At 36.2% G+C, this 22,183-nt stretch overlaps 2 protein-coding genes across 2 annotated transcripts; both read left to right on the top strand.

Moving 5' to 3' along the window:
* The first annotated feature begins 15,897 nt into the window (after positions 1 to 15,897).
* Positions 15,898 to 16,494, top strand: LOC139857862 (uncharacterized). The gene has a single exon (XM_071846704.1). It carries the CDS (start codon positions 15,898 to 15,900, stop codon positions 16,492 to 16,494), a length of 597 nt encoding a protein of 198 aa, XP_071702805.1.
* A 5-nt stretch (positions 16,495 to 16,499) lies between these two features.
* Positions 16,500 to 17,315, top strand: LOC139857861 (uncharacterized). The gene has a single exon (XM_071846703.1). It carries the CDS (start codon positions 16,500 to 16,502, stop codon positions 17,313 to 17,315), a length of 816 nt encoding a protein of 271 aa, XP_071702804.1.
* Positions 17,316 to 22,183: the final 4,868 nt, after the last annotated feature.

Below are 22,183 nucleotides of genomic sequence, written 5' to 3'. Positions count from 1 at the left end.
AACATACATTTTATAAGATAAAAAGTTTCATGTTAATAAATTAAAACTACAATAATTCATTATGATCTACAACAAACTGATATTTTAACTAAAGGTTTGAGTGTAACTCAACATGATTTTTTTACAAATAAATTGAGTTTGAATGATATGTACCAATAATAAGTTTGAGGAGAGATGTTAAAACTAATAATTGTTTTGTAACCAAACTTATTTGTGGTGTTTTCTAGAAATTTAAATGCAAATTTTACAAGTTTTGTATGTTGAGGGACTGTTGATGCAAAGCTACTAAATTTTGAGGGTGATTGTTGTTTGTTGAGAAGATTGAAGGTTATATGTGCTGATAGCTAGATAGTTGAAAGAGGCTTTATGTCTTTATTTTTATATATGTTATGGCTTTAGGGTTCCCGCTACACAATTTATTCAACCTTGATACACATCGAGAGTGATGAATTTCTCTACTCTTTGGGTGTTTCACTCTGAGTGGATAAATGAAATCTCTTTATTCTAGGATAGGGGAATGACTGTCTACATCTTACCTCATCCATACTTCATTTATGTGGGACTGAGTTTTGTTGTTGTTGTTGTTGCTTTATGTTCTCAAACCTTAATTTATGTTTTCATCGTTTTGTTAGTTTGATCATCGTATTGATGATCATTCTTTGTTTACGGGTGTTGAGTGTTACTCTATTCAATCACATATCTTTTTGTCTGTTTGTCTCGAATTCGTGTGGTTATTTCTATATCTTGTTGAGAGATCGAATTTTCTTTCTGGTTTAAATAAAAGTTTTGAGGTATTGTTTGTGATATATGTTTAAAAATTTCACAATATAAAAATATTTAGTTATAATGTAACGACCCAACTTTTTCGACTTATATTTTTGTGCTCTATACTTTCACGAATCTGCGTATATGTGCGTACTAAGCTAGTTTATGCTCTGGGATCTTATTTCATAATAATTACTTTCGTTAATGTCTTAAAATGTGCTATTACGTGTTTAATCACTTAACTTGATCCTCGAATGCTTTTACGACCGTTAGTGTCACTTGCCGTTTTGAACGAGCTACGCACTTTGTGCACGTTTAACTTTTGTCGTAATTGGAATATTATGACTACGTAATACTAATTGTTATTTTCTAATGACAATTACTTGGCTTATTGGTTGCTTAATTACGCTTAGTAATTTACGAATGCACACTAGTTAGTCTTAATGGACTTTTTACCTTATTGAACTTAGACCCACCCTACTCTAGTTAATGGACCATTAAATTAGCCCAACTTTAATGGATTTATGATCCATTAAGATGTAGGACAAAAATCCATTAAGATGAGCCAACATACTAGCATTTTTGTAAACCATTACTACATATGTTGCATGGGATCCCAACAACAAGCACCACCTTTAGACCACCACCATGCAAAAAGTAAAAAGTTGTCCCCCTTGTCCCCTCCCCAAAACCCTCCACCTAGCACCCTCCACCACTATAAATATCAAGCCTATTTCTTCCATTTCACACTTGATCTCACTCTCATTTTACACACACTTGCTCTCTAATTTTCTCTCTAGTCTTTCTCACACTAAAATTGTAAGTTTTTAAATTTTCCTCTACTTCTTCTCTTCATAAACACGACATCATCATCATCTTAAGATCAAGCTTTTTAGCTTTTAGATCTTTGATAGGACCCTTGACACATGAATATCAATGAATGTGAAGAATAGCCATTAAGATTGAGAGAGAAAGTCAATCAGTCAAGATTGTTTAACGCCTTGAATCGAGTAAAATTTTTTTTTTTTTTTTTTAAATTCAAGTCACTGGCCGGACAAGGCTTATGCCGCGGCGCGGCAAGCCTTGTCGCGGCGCGACACAACACATAAAGTTTTAGACTCCTTAACCCTGGTTCTGTTTTGAACTTCAGTGCATTGCCGCGGCGCGGACCCCTTTGCCGCGGCGCGACATAACCCTGTTCCGGGTGCCTGACCTGCAACATTGTATATAAACCAACTTTTGCACATTCCATCATTCTCAAACACATATAAAACAACATTATTCATACCCAAACATCTGAAATCAGTTTCTAACATCGTATACCATCTAATATCAACATTTAGACATCAAACGTGTTTTCATGAAACAAAACCATCATTTGGTCCCAAATTCAATAATGACAAACATGACACTTCAAATACATGGCGTTTGATAAGCGGTAACCATAGAGCGTGATTACAAAAGGGACTTGCAATACCACTTACGCTAATGCCAATGCTCCTCTAGCACTTCACACGGGCTCCTTACCTTCACGATGAACCTTAGCACCTAAAACATAAAACATCATGGGGGTAAGCTTTTACACTTAGTGAGTTATAGGAAAGCAATAAACATAAAACATAAACATAAATCATTTGGGCATAATCGAAACACTTATCCTTCAACCCTTAGGTTGCTTGCATACTTTCGGATCCGATCATTCTTACCATAGACATGACTTACTAGGCCGAACCTAGTAATCATGTCTAAGCTAACCATAGACATACTAAATATGCCTAAGCTATCATCATCTCATACGTAGACACCCAAAGTGTCTAAGCTAACACGAACCATAGGCAAGATTACTAGCAATGTGATAACCTTGCCTAAGCTAAACATCAACCATAGATACAACTATTGAGCTAACCCAATAGTTCTATCTAAGCTACATAACTAGTGCACTTAGTCGTTACTCTCTTGCACGGATGCAATCCGAGAACACTAAGCCACTCTTGACCCGCCCATATTACCCCCTATAAACTCACCTTGCTTAATTGAATTTCCTTGGTCACTTGTAACCTCTTTTCCTTGATTAGCACCTATACATGAGCTAATCCCATTAATCACATAACTAAATCAAAATCACAACTTTCTTGAATCATTACATCATTCATACTTACACATACACTTTACCCCCTAATCACAACATTCATACATTCTAGCTTTGATCACATCTTTTCTAAAACAAGATTATTACCCATCAAAATTCATCACTTTAATCAAGTACAATTACTAGTTCTTCACTTTTAGCAATATATGCAACTTTTCCTTTAATCCTTTCATTATTTAACAATTGTGCATACAATCCAAATTTCATTACTAACACCATTACATTATCAAACTATCAATTTCTATAACTTACAACTATAACAATAGTTCATATATGAACATCCTTCATCATAATTTCTAGCTAGAACACATAATCACCTCATTGAGACATTTTAACAAACACTTGGTGTGCATGACTGGAAATTTAACTAAAACATCATCAATCTTACCATATTCATGCCATAAATCTATAATGCAAGTTCATACATGTAATTACTTCTAAAATCATCAACAATTCCATTCCAACTCATTCAAATGTGCACAATTCAATAAATAGCAACTTTCTTAAGCATAATCTCATCATTAACACACAATACAAGCAATACATCAACATAAAATCCATACCTTGACTTTTAGAGTTTAAGAACCCTAATTGTGCACCAAGAGAGTGAAAATGGAAGATTGAAGCTTGTTAGAGTGATTAAGGTGTGTTAGATTTCACAAATCTTCAATTGCATGCTCTTAATTTCACAAAATGATGGATTTCTCCTTCTCCTCTACCCAAGTCGACACACACACACTCACCAGGAGGTTCTGTATAATTTTTTTGCAATTTTAACTAATTTCCAGCAATTTAACTTCTTTTATTAAAATAACTTTGGCCTATTGACACTTTCTACCCTCCCCACCACAACTATAGTTAGGGAAGTCCTTAATCTTAACTTTGCACCATTAGTCCTTCTTAACTTAACCAATAAACTTAACCTTCATCCATTTAACATAAAATAACCTTTACAATTTAATTTCTTGGCAACAAAATTTACATAAAATAATACCTTAAATATTTGGGATGTTACAACTCTCCCCCTCTTGGATCGTTCGCGTCCTCGCGAACCATTCTTGATGCAACGACGGATAATACTTCATGAGCCATTCTTCGGGTTCCCATGTACATTCGGAACCTTTTCTAAATTGCCATAACACCTTTAACAATATAACCGACTTATTTCTCAAGTGCTTAACCTTTTGATCCAAAATCTTTATCGGCTTCTCCGCATATCTTAACTTATTATCGACCTCAATTTCATTCAAAGGAACATAGGTTGAATCATCCGCCAAACACTTTCTCAATTGTGACACGTGAAACGTGTCATGTATATTACTTAATTCATCGGGTAAAGCCAAACGGTAGGCTACCTTCCCCACTTTCGCCACTATCTCAAATGGTCCCACGAACCTTGGACCCAATTTTCCCCTCTTTCTAAAACGGATGATGCCTTTCCATGGAGAAACTTTTAGCATCACTTTATCACCTACTTGAAATTCTATCGGCTTTCTCCTCTTATCAACATATGACTTTTGTCTATCTTGTGCCGCCTTCATTCTTTCACGAATTTGATCAATCATCTCGGTGGTTTGTTGTACTATTTCCGTGCTTCCTAATTCTCGTTGACCTACTTCGCCCCAACATATCGGGGTTCTACACCTCCTTCCATACAACATTTCATATGGTGCCATCCCAATCGTAGAGTGATAACTATTGTTGTATGAAAATTCAACTAACGGTAAATGAGTATCCCAGCTTCCACCAAAATCAATGACACATGCTCTTAACATATCCTCAAGAGTTTGTATAGTCCGTTCACTTTGACCATCCGTTTGTGGGTGAAACGCGGTACTTATATGTAACTTAGTACCCATTTCCTCTTGAAACTTTCTCCAATATCTAGATGTAAATCGAGTGTCTCGATCCGAAACTATGGAAACCGGCACTCCATGCCTTGCAACAACTTCTTTCATATATAACTTAGACATTGCTTCCGATGACGAAGCTTCTCTTATTGCCAAAAATAATGCACTCTTAGTCAATCTATCAACAATAACCCAAATTGCATCGTGTTGTCTAGGGGTCTTAGGCAACTTAGTCACCAAATCCATCGTAATATGCTCCCATTTCCAAACCGGTACCTCTAAAGGTTGCATCTTACCGTAAGGCATTTGATGATCGGCTTTCACTTGAAGACAAGTAAGACACTTGTGCACATACTTAACTATATCCCTCTTCATTCCCGGCCACCAATAGTCTTTCCTTAAATCTCTATACATTTTCGTAGCACCGGGGTGAATTGAATACTTAGACTTGTGAGCTAAGTCAAGGAGCTCACTTCTAACATTACTTTGCAAAGGTACCCAAATTCTCCCATATCTAAGTCTTAAACCACGAGAATCTACCACAAAATCGTCAACTTGCCCCTTGATCCTTTCTTTTCTCACGTTTTCGGGCGATAATGCTTCACCTTGTGCAACACGAATATCATCAAATATTTGAGGTGCTATTACCATAGTCAAACTTGTTATCTTAATCGGTTGATGACTCGACTTTCTACTAAGAGCATCCGCCACCACGTTCGCTTTTCCGGGGTGATATAAAATCTCACAATCATAATCTTTCACCAAATCGAGACCTCTTCTTTGCCTATCATTCAAATCCCTTTGATCAAATAAATACTTTAAGTTCTTATGATCGGTATAAATGGAAAACTTAACACCGTAAAGATAATGACGCCAAATCTTTAAAGCAAAAACTACGGCCGTCAATTCTAAATCATGTGTAGGATAGCGTTTCTCGTGTTCCTTCAATTGTCGGGAAGCATAAGCTATGACCTTTCCATTTTGCATCAATACACACCCTAGGCCTTTCTTAGAAGCATCACAATAAACCGTCATGTTTTCATTCCCTTCCGGTAAAACCAATATAGGAGCTTGAACAAGTTTCTCTTTAAGGAGTTGAAACGCTTGTTCTTGCTTTTCTTCCCATTTCCATGGCACACTTTTACGAGTCAACTTGGTGAGTGGGGTGGCTATTCTAGAGAAATCTTGTATAAACCGTCGGTAATACCCCGCTAAACCTAGAAAACTCCTAACTTCGGTAGGATTCGTAGGTGGTTCCCATCTCATAATTGCCTCTATCTTTACCGGATCAACACAAATACCCTTCTTATTAATGACATGACCCAAAAATTGAACTTCACGAAGCCAAAACTCGCACTTAGAGAACTTAGCAAACAATCTTTCTCTTCTTAGAGTCTCTAATACTTGTCTCAAATGTACCGCATGCTCCTCTTCACTCTTAGAATATACCAAAATATCATCAATAAATACAATCACAAACCTATCAAGCATAGGCCGACAAACTCTATTCATCAAATCCATAAACGCGGCCGGTGCATTCGTTAACCCAAACGGCATCACCACAAACTCGTAATGACCATACCTTGTTCGAAAAGCTGTTTTAGGGACATCTTCTTCCCTCACTTTCAATTGATGGTAACCCGACCTTAAATCTATCTTTGAAAAGAAACTTGCACCTTGTAATTGATCAAACAAATCGTCTATCCTCGGCAACGGATACTTATTCTTAATAGTGACCTTGTTCAATTCTCTATAATCAATGCACATTCTCATAGTCCCATCTTTCTTTTTCACAAATAAAACCGGAGCTCCCCAAGGTGAACTACTAGGGCGTATAAAACCTTTATCTATCAAATCTTGCAATTGAGTCATCATTTCTCTCATTTCCGACGGGGCTAATCGATATGGAGCTTTGGCAATTGGCATGGCCCCGGGTATCAAATCTATTCTAAACTCTACCTCACGCTCGGGAGGTACACCGGGCAATTCACTTGGAAACACGTCCGGAAACTCGTTAACAATTGGTACATCATCTAATTCAACAATCTTTTTCGAATTATCAACAACATGTGCCAAAAACGCACAACACCCATGAGATAAAAATCTTTTAGCTTTAGCATACGTGCATATAGGTATAGCACGCCTAGCTCGTTCCCCATAAATCCATATAACCTTTCCACTAGGTGATTGAACTAACACAATTTTCTTACGACATAAAATTATCCCTTCATTGTCCTCTAGCCAATCCATACCCACAATTACTTGAAATTCCCCCATATGCATGGGTATTAAATCAATGACAAACTTTTCATCATCCAAAATAATTTCACACCCTTTAATGATACTATACACCATCACAGTCTTATTATCCGCTATTTCAACCTCTAGTGGGTGTTCTAACATACTAGGGGTCATATTAAAATGCTTACAAAAAGAATATGATACAAACGACCGCGTAGCACCGGAATCAAACAAAACATGCGCAGGTAAAGAGTTTACAATAAAGGTACCTGACACCACATTTTGGGACTCCTTCGCTTCGAGTGCGGTAATCTGATGAGCTCGGGCCCTTGGTCGGCTATCACTAGTCTTCGGTTCCGTCTTAACATCCTTCTTAACATTACCACTAGCCAAATCCTTCTTGTATTCCGGACATTCGGCTTGAAAATGACCCTTCTCAAAACAATAATAACATTGCTTACCTTTCTTAGGACATTCGGCGGCCCTATGTCCCGGCTTACCGCAAGAGTAACAATCGGTAGTACCCGCTTTACATTCACCCGTATGATTCTTACCACACCTAGTACACAACTTGGCTTCTTTCCCACCGCTTTTACCCGACACAAAACCCCCTTTTGACTTGTGCGGGGATTCGGAACCAAACTTACCCTTTTTCGGACTAACATTTTGCATCGCCTTAGAGTCTTGATCTAACTTTCGCTTAAACGCCGCCTTCTTCCTAAGTTCGTGTTCTCTAACAAGTGCTCGATTCATCATCTCGGCTAAAGTCTTATAAGTACTCTTATCGATAAACTCACTTATTTCGGGATTCAACTTTTCATGATAATGATCCATCATCAACTTGGGACTTGACACAAAGTCCGGACAAAAACGAGACTTGTCATTAAACTCGGCATTAAACTCGGTCACCGACTTACTTCCATGCTCTATATTCATAAACTCGGATTTCAACCTACTAACCTCGGCGGGTGGAGCAAATTGAGTCATAAACATTTCACGGAACTTGTCCCATGAGAAACTTGTAGCCACGTCTCGCCCATGAGATTTAACTATGAAATTCCACCACTCGTAACCACTACCCTTCATTTGATGAGCCGCATAAATTACCTTCAAATGTTCGGGGCATTCACACAACATGAAAGTTTCTTCAATCTCATCAATCCATCTTTGACTAACAATAGGGTCAACCTTACCATGAAACTCGGGAGGATGGCAATTTGCGAAGTTCTTATATTCAAAACGGTCATCCTTTCTCTTAGGGGCTTCTACCTCTTCTTGCCTTACTCCACTTCCCCCTTCACCTCTTAAGGTAGGGTTATTAGCAACAAAAGTCTTTAACTTCTCATCTAATTGATCATTGATCAACGTCTTAATCTTCTCTAACAAAGTTGGAGTATAACGTATCAAGGCTTGCCCTATTTGCCCCGAAATGTCATTTGGCATGTTAACTTCTTCCGATTCGTTGTGAGAGTCTTCTATAGACTCCGTGGATGGGGTGCGGACGTACTCATCATCCTCATCTTGACCTCGGTTTGGTGATACAATAGCCATACTGAAAATCACAATCAACCCATTAGTTCAAATACCGGTAACACCATTATTCAACAAAATCAAACCATTCGAAAGAATTCCTAACTCGATTCACCATGACCATCGTAGACGTCCATGTGTACTAGAATGAAGTAATAGCAATGGCCTGTTGTTATTACACCATTTCATTACACATCTAGTCTACCACGACATCATGGCTAGCGAGTATCAAACTCCTTACATAAACCAATTCGTAATCTTATTCATTATTCTATGGGTCTTGTCAATGACTCTACCCTATGGAGCATGGCACAACTATACGACTTAAACACTTATGCAAGTCCTAAACCGCTTATCCTTTCACAACAATGGTTTAAGCCTAGATAATCCCTATCGTGGGTTATCCAAGTCCCTTAAACCACAGCTCTGATACCAACTTTTAACGCCTTGAATCGAGTAAAATTTTTTTTTTTTTTTTTTAAATTCAAGTCACTGGCCGGACAAGGCTTATGCCGCGGCGCGGCAAGCCTTGTCGCGGCGCGACACAACACATAAAGTTTTAGACTCCTTAACCCTGGTTCTGTTTTGAACTTCAGTGCATTGCCGCGGCGCGGACCCCTTTGCCGCGGCGCGACATAACCCTGTTCCGGGTGCCTGACCTGCAACATTGTATATAAACCAACTTTTGCACATTCCATCATTCTCAAACACATATAAAACAACATTATTCATACCCAAACATCTGAAATCAGTTTCTAACATCGTATACCATCTAATATCAACATTTAGACATCAAACGTGTTTTCATGAAACAAAACCATCATTTGGTCCCAAATTCAATAATGACAAACATGACACTTCAAATACATGGCGTTTGATAAGCGGTAACCATAGAGCGTGATTACAAAAGGGACTTGCAATACCACTTACGCTAATGCCAATGCTCCTCTAGCACTTCACACGGGCTCCTTACCTTCACGATGAACCTTAGCACCTAAAACATAAAACATCATGGGGGTAAGCTTTTACACTTAGTGAGTTATAGGAAAGCAATAAACATAAAACATAAACATAAATCATTTGGGCATAATCGAAACACTTATCCTTCAACCCTTAGGTTGCTTGCATACTTTCGGATCCGATCATTCTTACCATAGACATGACTTACTAGGCCGAACCTAGTAATCATGTCTAAGCTAACCATAGACATACTAAATATGCCTAAGCTATCATCATCTCATACGTAGACACCCAAAGTGTCTAAGCTAACACGAACCATAGGCAAGATTACTAGCAATGTGATAACCTTGCCTAAGCTAAACATCAACCATAGATACAACTATTGAGCTAACCCAATAGTTCTATCTAAGCTACATAACTAGTGCACTTAGTCGTTACTCTCTTGCACGGATGCAATCCGAGAACACTAAGCCACTCTTGACCCGCCCATATTACCCCCTATAAACTCACCTTGCTTAATTGAATTTCCTTGGTCACTTGTAACCTCTTTTCCTTGATTAGCACCTATACATGAGCTAATCCCATTAATCACATAACTAAATCAAAATCACAACTTTCTTGAATCATTACATCATTCATACTTACACATACACTTTACCCCCTAATCACAACATTCATACATTCTAGCTTTGATCACATCTTTTCTAAAACAAGATTATTACCCATCAAAATTCATCACTTTAATCAAGTACAATTACTAGTTCTTCACTTTTAGCAATATATGCAACTTTTCCTTTAATCCTTTCATTATTTAACAATTGTGCATACAATCCAAATTTCATTACTAACACCATTACATTATCAAACTATCAATTTCTATAACTTACAACTATAACAATAGTTCATATATGAACATCCTTCATCATAATTTCTAGCTAGAACACATAATCACCTCATTGAGACATTTTAACAAACACTTGGTGTGCATGACTGGAAATTTAACTAAAACATCATCAATCTTACCATATTCATGCCATAAATCTATAATGCAAGTTCATACATGTAATTACTTCTAAAATCATCAACAATTCCATTCCAACTCATTCAAATGTGCACAATTCAATAAATAGCAACTTTCTTAAGCATAATCTCATCATTAACACACAATACAAGCAATACATCAACATAAAATCCATACCTTGACTTTTAGAGTTTAAGAACCCTAATTGTGCACCAAGAGAGTGAAAATGGAAGATTGAAGCTTGTTAGAGTGATTAAGGTGTGTTAGATTTCACAAATCTTCAATTGCATGCTCTTAATTTCACAAAATGATGGATTTCTCCTTCTCCTCTACCCAAGTCGACACACACACACTCACCAGGAGGTTCTGTATAATTTTTTTGCAATTTTAACTAATTTCCAGCAATTTAACTTCTTTTATTAAAATAACTTTGGCCTATTGACACTTTCTACCCTCCCCACCACAACTATAGTTAGGGAAGTCCTTAATCTTAACTTTGCACCATTAGTCCTTCTTAACTTAACCAATAAACTTAACCTTCATCCATTTAACATAAAATAACCTTTACAATTTAATTTCTTGGCAACAAAATTTACATAAAATAATACCTTAAATATTTGGGATGTTACAGATTGACTTTCCACGGCTCTCTTGAAAATCTCTACATAACAGTGGCTAAGTTTAGCTAATCTAGGGAGCCTTGGATCCTTTATATAGCCTCGTATAAAAGATCCTCCTTAAGACTAGGGAAACTCGTATTACTCCTTTCCTGGGGTTCTAACAATCTCCCCCCATGAGTGAGACGGGTTTCTAAAAACTAACTCCCTAGTAAAACCTACAACATTACAAGGAAAGAATCAACTATTGCTAACTAACTCCCCCCGAATGATGTACGGCCGTTGATGAAGATCTTGAATCTTCACTTTGAATCATCAAATGAATTCGCATATCTAACATCGTCTTGGTCAATCATTACGCTTCAACCTCCCCCTAGATCCTTGAATTGTCACGCTAACAATCTTCTTTCGACTTTGTTTGAGACTTGAACTTCATCGTGATATCTTTGCTCTCTCAACGGTCTTTGAGTGTGCACAGCGGAATGTGCATTGAAGAACACATCACAAACTAAATATGTTACCATCAATCCCTCCCTTGACTTAGTTGTGATATGTCTTTAGAATTTGCTTGCATTGAGAAGTCATTTCGAAACTTTAGAAGCTCCCCCCTCAAAGTACATGGGCTCTCATCAAAGTGTCATGACATATATACCGTCGGGTTCAATACCGAGACACGCATCTTGAACTTTCATCGTTCCAAAGAGTAATTTCGATACTAGTCATAAGAAAACTCCCCATATGATGTAGGATCTTCTTCGAGTCTCTAGCTCCCCCCCAAACAAACAATTCTTTCTTTGAAGTTCGAGTCCTATACCGTACATGTATAGAAGTCACACGCACATCAACCATATACATATCTCTCCCACAATGATGCTCGCATGAATATCGTATGAAATAAGAGCGTCAATGTATAAAATGGTTGACGTGCTCGGCAAATCTCCAAAATATCATATAGAACGTGTATGAGAAAATCCGTGTAAATCCGAGCCTCAAAAATATCGGAAAAATATGCTTTGGAGGTCCATATTCGATAAAGGACCATCTCTGAAAATTCTGATAAGCTTCAGGGCCAAAACTGTCAAAATTGAAGCCAGATTCGGTAAAGGACTGAGCTTGCAAAATCCTTGAAACTATCAGGGACTGAAACTGAAAGTTTAGAAAAAATAAAGGCCAGATTCGGTATGTTGGGCTTATTAGAAGCTGAAGGCCCAATTTTAAATCAGATTCGGTAGGCCCAACATGCATATTATCACATTATGCCATTTGAGATTCGGTGGCCCAACAAAAGCATGAAGCCCAAGTTCATACTTGGTACTGTAACAAACTCCACATACCGAGTCTTCATCATTATGCCAATACCGAATGCAATACCGAATCAAAGTCAAAATCAATCTACCGAATCATCAATGATCAATACCGAATCATAAAAAAATTTAAGATCCATACCGAATCCGTAACTGCCATCATCATGACTACCGAATGTAATTCATCAATTTATAATAGCCGTTCACCTTCATCTGCATATGATGAACATCAAAATCGTAATTCGAATAAATTGAAGCAGCAATTCGATGGAAAAACATTCCATAGGTAGCGACTAAGAGATCTTGTGAAGCAATTTCGATCAAAAACACCTGCATATGTGAATGAAATCGATGAACAGTTTCTAAGTTCTTCATAAGAACTCGAAAATTAAGATCGATATCCAATATGTTTTAGCTGTTGATTTCTACACGAAACCTGCTGCAAATCATCACAATAACACTCGATCATCATCAATTGGACCTGAAACATCATGAATCGTCCGAATTAAATTGTTGACCGATTATGAACAAACATTGACTTCATAAATTCGAGCTTGAATCTTCAAGTTTAGATCTGTAAATTTGCAGAGAGAATCACGAGTAGATTTAGAATGTTTCTGCTTTTATATATTTCTCTAAATCATGTCGATTCATTCTAGAGACCAAATCATTATAAGTTTATGAAGAAGGAAGAATACGGATTCAAACTCCATAAATTTGTAGATGTTGAGCTGTTTTAAGGATGCACGAGGTTTAGATTGTATGAGAATCATGATTCTGACTTCGATTGCTGTAGACAATCATAAATGAATGAATTCAATTTTGTGAAGCTTGAAGATGAGGAACTCGTACTGTAGCAGAAGCAATTATATTTGATTTTGAGTTTTATGATTTCTGTTGTGATGAATTGTTGTGATGTAGTAAGATAAATGATATGAATTTAAGCTCAGAGATATTTGTGTTTGAGTATTGAATTTCGAATAAGTTTCGGTTTAATTCGATTTTGAAACCGAAAATGAGATTCGGTAATTTGTGTTTTGGATTTTGAGTTGGATAAGGTTCGGTGTACACTCGGTAAATCATATTCGGTTTCGAAAAAAATTTCCGAAAATTTTTCAAAAAAATTTGAAGATCTTCATGTCTTCATGATGAAGATGATGAAGGTTTGGTGTTGAAGGTTTGAAAGTGGAGGGAAAACATTCATCAATATTCATAGGATCACCATTCGGTTCATTGAATGTATGGTCTGTTACCAATTAATATCCAGAGATTGAAGATTACAGAATCTGAGCACTCTCGGTATATTGAATCAGATTCGGTATAATCGAATCTGATAATCTGACGTTCAGATTCTTGTGATAAGTTAGAGTCTCCACACCTAATCGAATTTGTTACCAATGGCTATCTAATTAGGACTACTTAGGTTCCTTATATAGCCCTCTTCTAAAGAACCATCATTTAAGCTTATTTCACATTAACACTATACAACTTCGGGGTCCTAACAATCTCCCCCTTAGTGTTAAATATGAACTTTACAATATAATCCTATTTAAAACAACTAAAGGAACTTTGTTCCTCTGAAGTGAACTTTGATTTTGAATCCCTTGAGATTCTCATATCTTCGTATGTTCACTCTTGTCTTTAGACGACTTTTCAATCTTATGAGAATGTATTTAACAATCTCATTATCTTCAGTTGAATAGCAGTTATTGATCAATCTCCATCTCAAGTATTTGAAAGCATACATCAACGTTCAGTCTGAGTATCTTCTGAAATCTGAGACTCTGATGAAGATCTTTGTATAGTGAGAATTGACAAACACAAACCCATAAGGACAATCACTCACTTCAAGTAAGGACATATATCTTAGCTCTTCGATTACTTGATTTGGCGGTTTGATTCCGAGCTTTTTATGTCCAGATTCTAACCCCATCTGAAAATCGTGAACAGACATCCATCTCATCGAGTCAAGAATAAATTAGTAGACTGCCTTCATCGCGGTAGCATGAAAAATTGTTGCAGATTCATTCAAGTCAATCAAGTAATTGTAGATGAAAATAATGTCGTCCATCTTCAGTTTAACAAAATCTGCTTTAAAACACTGATAATCCTCATCATCCATTCTTGTTACCTGAAATACTGGCATCTTCACTCCATCCTTATTAATCATCAAAACCTTATTTATACTTTTGATCTCTGAATTCCGCTGCTCTTGAAGTTTTAGGACGTTTTATTAGCAAGTAAAAATTATTAACAGCATGGATCTAATCACCCGCCGCAACGCGCGGTGACCAAATGCTTGTTATAAATAATAAGAGATGCATTAAAAATTTAAAATTGCTAATACTAGTTACTTTTTCCAAACATGCCCATAATCATGCGTCAGGGGAACCCTTGTATTTATTATTTTTTGTAATCGTATTCCTTATAATTAATTTGTCAAATATAATGGAAAGACTATTCTTTATAAAATAACCTTAAGCTTTTTTGTAAAAGGCAAGCTAGAAGCTTGAAAACACTTAGTATACTTTTTTTTCTGTTTTTTTTTTTTTTTTTTTACATATATGGGTTAAAATTGCCTCCTCTACCTTAACCAGTAACCATCTACAGCGGTTGATGAAAGTTTATTACATCATCAACTGAACGTGAAATCAGTTTTAAACGCTTCGCCATATCAGAAGTTGATGAAACCTGATCCTAAAATGAACGAAAATGTGTTGATGTTTTACAAATGAAATTACATCTTCTAAAATGGGAATTGGCCTATCGGAAGGTGCAAAAGACTCATGTTGCGATTGGTTAAGGTTTTTGTTGAGTTATCGGAAGATGCAAAAGACTCATGAATGAATATTTTGGCGTATTTTTTTATAACAATAAGTTTGTGTTATGATGTTTACAGGTTAAGTTGTTGGGAGCTATTAGCAGTCATTACTACATTACCAACTGCTTTGCTTAGACCATTCCCATCGGCAAGTGATGGGGAATGTCTTCATCACCTTCGTGGGAGGGCGCCGATGGCAATGGTGCCGCCCTCGGCCGTCCTCCACCGCCCTCGCCTATTTCGCCCTGCAATTTTTTGTGGATAAGCATAACCGAGAACGAAGTTTGTGTCTGATTGTGGCTGTTTAAACGGCTTTATAGCCGTTGTAATATTATTTTTTATTTTTTTTTCAATACCTCCACTATATATATACATATACATATATATATATATATATATATATATATATATATATATATATATATATATATATATACTACTATCCCCATTTTTATACATATATATATATATATATATATATATATATATATATATATATATATATATATATACATACATATATACATACATATATATACTACTATCCCCATATAAACATACATCACACTTTTACTCTCATCCCACACAATATATATCACACTTTTAAATCATCAATATTACTAAAAAAAATCACTAAAAATGGGTCCAAAATTGGATAGTCTCACAAAATATGCAATAGATGCTGCGAGTTCGGATTTTGGTAATGTCGCACTCAATCTGCTCGATATGATAGATCTAGAAGAAGAAGAAGAAGAAATCGTCGAACCGATCCCAAGAGCGCCTAGAAGATTTTTATATAGAGATCGAGAGGGAACCGGTATGCGCTTATGGAATGATTATTTTTCAGATAATCCCACTTTTCCCGGGGATTATTTTCGCAGACGTTATAGAATGAGTCGGTCACTCTTCATACGCATTTGCCTAGGTATAATTAATTATTCTCAAGAACCTATTCCGGATTATTTTTTATATTTTCATCAAAGGCGGGATGCTACCGGGTTGCTTGGTTTCAATATTTTTCAAAAATGCACATCCGCGATACGACAATTAGCGTACGGTACTGCACCTGATGCTTTTGATGAGTACTTACATATGGGTCAACAAACGTCATACGAATGTTTGAATAATTTTTGTAAAAGTGTATATCATTTGTATGCTATTAAATATTTGCGAAAACCGACTCCACAAGACGTACAACGTCTTATAACTGCGCATGCTGAAGTACACGAAGTCTAGATTGCATGCATTGGGCATGGAAAAACTGCACATATAGATACAAAGGTCATTATACAAGAGGCGATCATGGATACCCAACAATCATGTTAGAAGCGGTAGCATCGTATGACTTATGGATTTGGCACGCTTATTTTGGACCCGCCGGTTCAAACAACGACATCAATGTGCTTAATCAGTCCGATTTATTTAACGACCTACTTCAAGATAATGCACCTGCGTGTAATTTTTCGGTTAGTGGGTGTAATTTCACTAAAGGTTATTATCTAACCGATGGGATATATCCTGAATGGGCGACTTTGGTTAAGTCTTTCAAAAGTCCACCTACCCTTGAATGTGCAAAATTTAAAAGGTTCCAAGAAGCTGCCCGAAAAGATATTGAACGGGCCTTCGGAGTGCTTCAAGGTCGTTGGGCAATAATTAAAAACCCTTCCCGACAATTCTATGTTGAAAGAATCCGAAGAATTATGCACACTTGTGTTATATTACACAACATGATCACCGAGGACAACGGAAGGGCAAGGAGATCAATAGAAGAAAACTATAGGCCCGCTCGTCGTACAAGGAGATCAATTGAAGAAAGGGTTCAAGCGCACATTCGGGTTAATAAAGAATTGCGAGATTCCACCATTCATCATCTACTAAGACAAAAGCTCATCGAACACATTTGGAATCTTCCTGCAAATTTCCGTGTTCGACACGTACCACAAGTTGGGCCTTCCGGTACAACCGCCAATGATGACGAAGACGAGGACGAGGACTACGAAGAAGACGAAGACGAGGACAACGAAAAAGACGAAGACTGTTACAACGATGATGAGTAGTTTAATTGTGTTTTTTTTATGTTTAAGTTTATGTAATTTTTAATTTATGTTCAAGTTTATGTCGTTTTCCTTTTAAAAAAAATGTAACCGTATTAACCTTTGGTGTTTAATAAATGTGATGTTCAAAAACAATTTTTTATTTGTTATATAATAATAATAATAATAATAATAATAATAATAATAATAATAAATTGAGGAAGTATGTCATGGTTGACAATGGTGTGTTATGGGAGTGTTATGGGAGGAAGTGGTGAGAAAGGAGGAGAGAAAAAGCTGATGTGCCAGTGAGGAAATGCCCATGATGGCGTCATGGTTAGGATTGGTCTTATGGCTTCTCCCCTTGCCCTCGGAGACGTAGAGATTGAAATAATAGATATACTTATATCATTACAATATGTCGAGATGACATTGAAATTGATGGATCGTTTTGGTGTCTCGGCAGAACACACAGTGACAGTTGGGACCGGTTCTATATTCGAGGAGGTCCGAAATGTACAAGTAAGTCTATTTCGAAATCAAGGGTCATGTTAATTTTTACTCCATAAAAGATAGATTTTATTTCTAGATAAATCAAGGCTCATGATACCTGTTTCTCCATAAAATACTATCAAGCACATGCCAGGTAAGGTCGGGAATCGTCTTTTGAGGTTTTGCTAAACCTATTTTATGACTGATTTTCTATAACAAAGGCGGAAAAAGTTAGCTATAGATTCCTTAAATTCATCTGATTTGTGAGAACTCTCACAAGTATCTCCTACTCGGACAAAAAAAAATTCTTATAGCAATAACATATCTAAAAACCATCTCTTACAAACCCATTTGATTTAAGTTGATTAAGATCCAAACAACCCATCTAGATGGCCTTTTATATGGATGATAACTTTATTATGTACCCGTTGCTAGCTAAAGAGCTAAAGAAACTGAAAGGATGATTTCCATTTGAAAAGAACTCATAAAGGTAAAAAAACATTTATCGGAAGCATATCCACATTTCGTAGTTAGATCGGAAGCATATCCATATTTATCACTAATTTCTTATAGTCATGGTTAAAGGTGATATAACGGGTGGGTTGCCTGGGTTGGTTTAACAAGAAAAAGCTATGTCTATTATTTTGAAAATGGGAATAAATTACAATTGCATGTTAAATAAGACCTCCTAAAATTATTTTATTTCAAGATTGATCTCTTAGTGAAATAAACACTGTATGCGGTTTCATGCATTAATACTACACAATTACTGCTAGGTTCAACATGTTTTCTTTCTAAGGTACTTTCTACTTTACCGTCTGACTGAGCTGTAGGACATTAAAACTTAACCTGAATTGATCTATTCATAATTGAATGGGTCGCATTTGTTTTTGACACTATCTTGGTTCAAAACTTTTTGGTTGGGAGCGACAGTTAAAAAAGGACTCGGCTACCGTGTAATTACTCCTCCAAAGAAGTTAAATGTTAAAGAAATAGACATGTATGATGATCATAGGATGGTCATGACTTTATCTCTTGTCGCTTCTGCTGATGTTCCAGTCACCATCAAAAGATCCTTCTTGCACTCGTAAGCTGTTTAGCGATTACTTTGAAGTTCTTCAGAGATTCGACATGCTTTGATGCAACTACTGTACGGGGCCCGATTTCTCTCTATAGTGAAGTTTTTTGCTGGATTACTAAGGTGTAAAAATTTTTATTTTGAGGCTTAATATTTATTGATATGAATATGAATATGTATTATTTGATAAGATTTGAGTGTGATATTGTTAAATTCCTTTAGCTTATTGATATCAGTTTATCCACTCTTATAGTACCATCTTGTATGTCTCATATAGTAGTTATAAAGTTAAAGTTGTATCTAAATAACAATTTTTTGTAACAAAACCCCCCATTTTTTTTTCGGGTCTTAAACTAGTAATTATAATAAATAAAAGTAAATAAATAAGTCAACATCTATATATATATATATATATATATAGGGGCAGGATTAATGGGGAAGTAACCAATCGGGGGGAAGCGGGGGAAGTAAATTTTTTTTTTTTTTTCGTTTTTTTTGGAATTTTTTTCCGGCATCAAGATCACACGAAAATATGAACATTTAGAAAAGACACTTCGTGATGAATGTTATTATTTAGGCGGGAAAACGATCGACAAAAATAACATTCAAGATAATATTGTTCGTGAACAATGTGAAAGTTTTTTTTTCTTCATGTTTTGTGAAGTAGAATTTAGCTCGATTTAGAGTTTTTTTTTTTTTTTTTTTTTTTTTTTTTGATAAGGGGACTTTGACCCGGAAAAATCCATTAAGTAAACAAAAAAATATGTACATAAGGTGTAGGTGTTTTGAAGTGGCCACCCAAAACACTTACAAAGTAATTACTCTAATTAGTGAACGTCCCATAACCGAACATCCACATAATCTAACCTTGATAATCTAAACTTGATTATAAAACAATACCATAAAAAATACAAAAAAACAAAATTATCAGCCAAAATTCTCTTGCTCTTAAATTGCCTTGTAAAACACCAACTCATTACTGAAAATGCATAAGGCCCATACCAAGATCCATTACTCTCAACAATAGTCCATATATTACCCTCCTGGACCAACTCTATTACAGCCCACCACACCAAGAACCAACTTATATATTTTACTTTTATTGATCCAATGACCAAATAACTTCTTGAGCTTCTAAACCGATCCAAACAAGCATTCCCGTAAAATACTTATACCAAAACCATCCCTTTCATTACAAAAAACTAGAATCCACCTTTTACAATAGAAAACCAACAAATCACTTGTGACCCATTCATAACTAGAACTCGAATGACCCAAACATATGTATATCCTCTTTTGACCCATTTACCCCAATAAATTCTGCACAAAAACCTCTTGAAACACATAAACTAATACCACCAAATCCCAATTTCTTTCTTTTGAAATAAACCGTTGACTTATAGCTTGCATCTCAAGCCCATTCCCCACGTCAACACCCACAAACACTGACGTCAGCATTAAAACAGCACATTTACACCCCAAAACAGACAGAATTATCCCAGAATCCAAAATTACATAATGGATTACACAATACAAGAAAGCATATAGGATGATAAACTGCAGAAAACAGAAAAAGAAAAGCTCACAGCTGCACCAAACTAGACACCATGAAACATGATCATAACAGATGACATCACATCCAAAAATATGAAAACCTTCTAGAAGGACTTGCTGCACATGAAATAGAACCAAAGACAAGCAGCAGCAACAACAAACAGGTTTCCCACATATAATCCCATAAGATTTAGCATGACTTCCAAGAATGAGAAAACCTTCTAGAAGGTTAAGTTGCAGATTATAGTAATCATTCAGAAGCACTCCAACAAGATGAAATAGGAACCAAGAACCAAGACATGACACACAGACCTCTGAACCTAGACACTTTGAGCCCCTGAACTGATGTGGGACCCATATAGACTCTATAATGTAACTGTGGCAGCCTAGGACTTGCATATGAATCATCAACTGCATCCTTCCCAAATATGAAAAATAGAATGGACTACACCTACCCTTTCTAGATGCCAGTTTTATCAAATGCAATCCCATCACACCTCCAAATGAAAGGACAAGCTCAACAATAAAATAAGTCTTCATAGGAGAAAAAGTGAGACTGTTTTCCATCCTTATATCACCTTTAAAAAGAATATGTGCTAACTGCCCACACACATATACCAAAGTCTCTATTCCTATGCTGTTGTCATGTAAAATAAAACAATGTGATTTTATAACCAATACATAGACAATAATCAATTTAAATTTGACCACAAGAGACTCAAAGACACTGACCAGACAATGACAACAGATAAAATAATCTACCCAACTCCACCTTATAACTCCATAACCCAGATATAAATGATGAAAACAAGACCCAGACACAGACTCACAAGCACAAGTATACCATAGCAAAATGAGTATACTAATATCATTAAAACAGTTGGAATGATATAAGTGGCAGCCTGAACATTGAATATGGATCTTCAACTGCACTCTATACACCAGTAAACAAAAAAGGAAGGTCCTACCACTTCCTATAAGTGCCAGTTTCACCAAATACTATTTCATCTCACCTCCAATCAAGAAAGGCTCAACAAAAGGACACTTAAGAAAAATGAGACGTGTGACCCACCTTATAACTCCTTTAAAAAAGAACATCATGCCAAACCCCAGCATGTGTACCAAGATCTCCATTCCTATGCATATGGTACCAATAGATGAAATTTTCAGACCATAAACAAACTTGTGAAAACATACAAGTTTGCCTTTAAAACAGGTAGGACATTTTTGACATAAATTTGGTAACCATACAAGACAATCTACCCAGCTTTTCAAAAAAGCTCTAAAAACCCTGAATTTGATAAAAAAAAACCTTTGACCAAGTGGCCAGACACAAACACAATGGGCATTTGAGGACCCATTTAAAGTAATTGGACTCAAGGCTATGCATCTTCAACCCTTGCCAAAACACCATAAAATGACTGAAGTTCTACTTCTACACTTTCCAGCAAGCAGTTTCAACATAGCCCTAGCCAATCTACTGACATTAAAACAAGGTTTATCTATAAGCCTAAAGATTGTGAAATGGAATTTAAAAGTGGTAAAATAATTAGAAAAAGATAAGACACAATACCACCTTATCACTCCCAGGGTTTTAAAACTATTGCTAACCTCCAGCATTATCATTTTTTCACCCATCATCCTAAATGGCATTCTCTTAGACTTTTTGACACAAAAGCACACACACCCCACATAAACACAAGAGAAGAGGCCACTACCCATCTCCCCCTTATAACTCCAACCCAAGAAACAACCCCTTGAAACAAAA

Source organism: Rutidosis leptorrhynchoides, chromosome 7 (assembly GCF_046630445.1).
Source record: "Rutidosis leptorrhynchoides isolate AG116_Rl617_1_P2 chromosome 7, CSIRO_AGI_Rlap_v1, whole genome shotgun sequence".
Classification (NCBI taxonomy): Eukaryota; Viridiplantae; Streptophyta; class Magnoliopsida; order Asterales; family Asteraceae; genus Rutidosis; species Rutidosis leptorrhynchoides.
This window is presented reverse-complemented; position numbering and strand designations above follow the sequence as displayed.

Coding starts and splice junctions, on each gene's coding strand:
- LOC139857861 (XM_071846703.1), top strand. CDS start 16,500: ATGCATTGGGCATGGAAAAACTGCACATATAGATACAAAGGTCATTAT.
- LOC139857862 (XM_071846704.1), top strand. CDS start 15,898: ATGGGTCCAAAATTGGATAGTCTCACAAAATATGCAATAGATGCTGCG.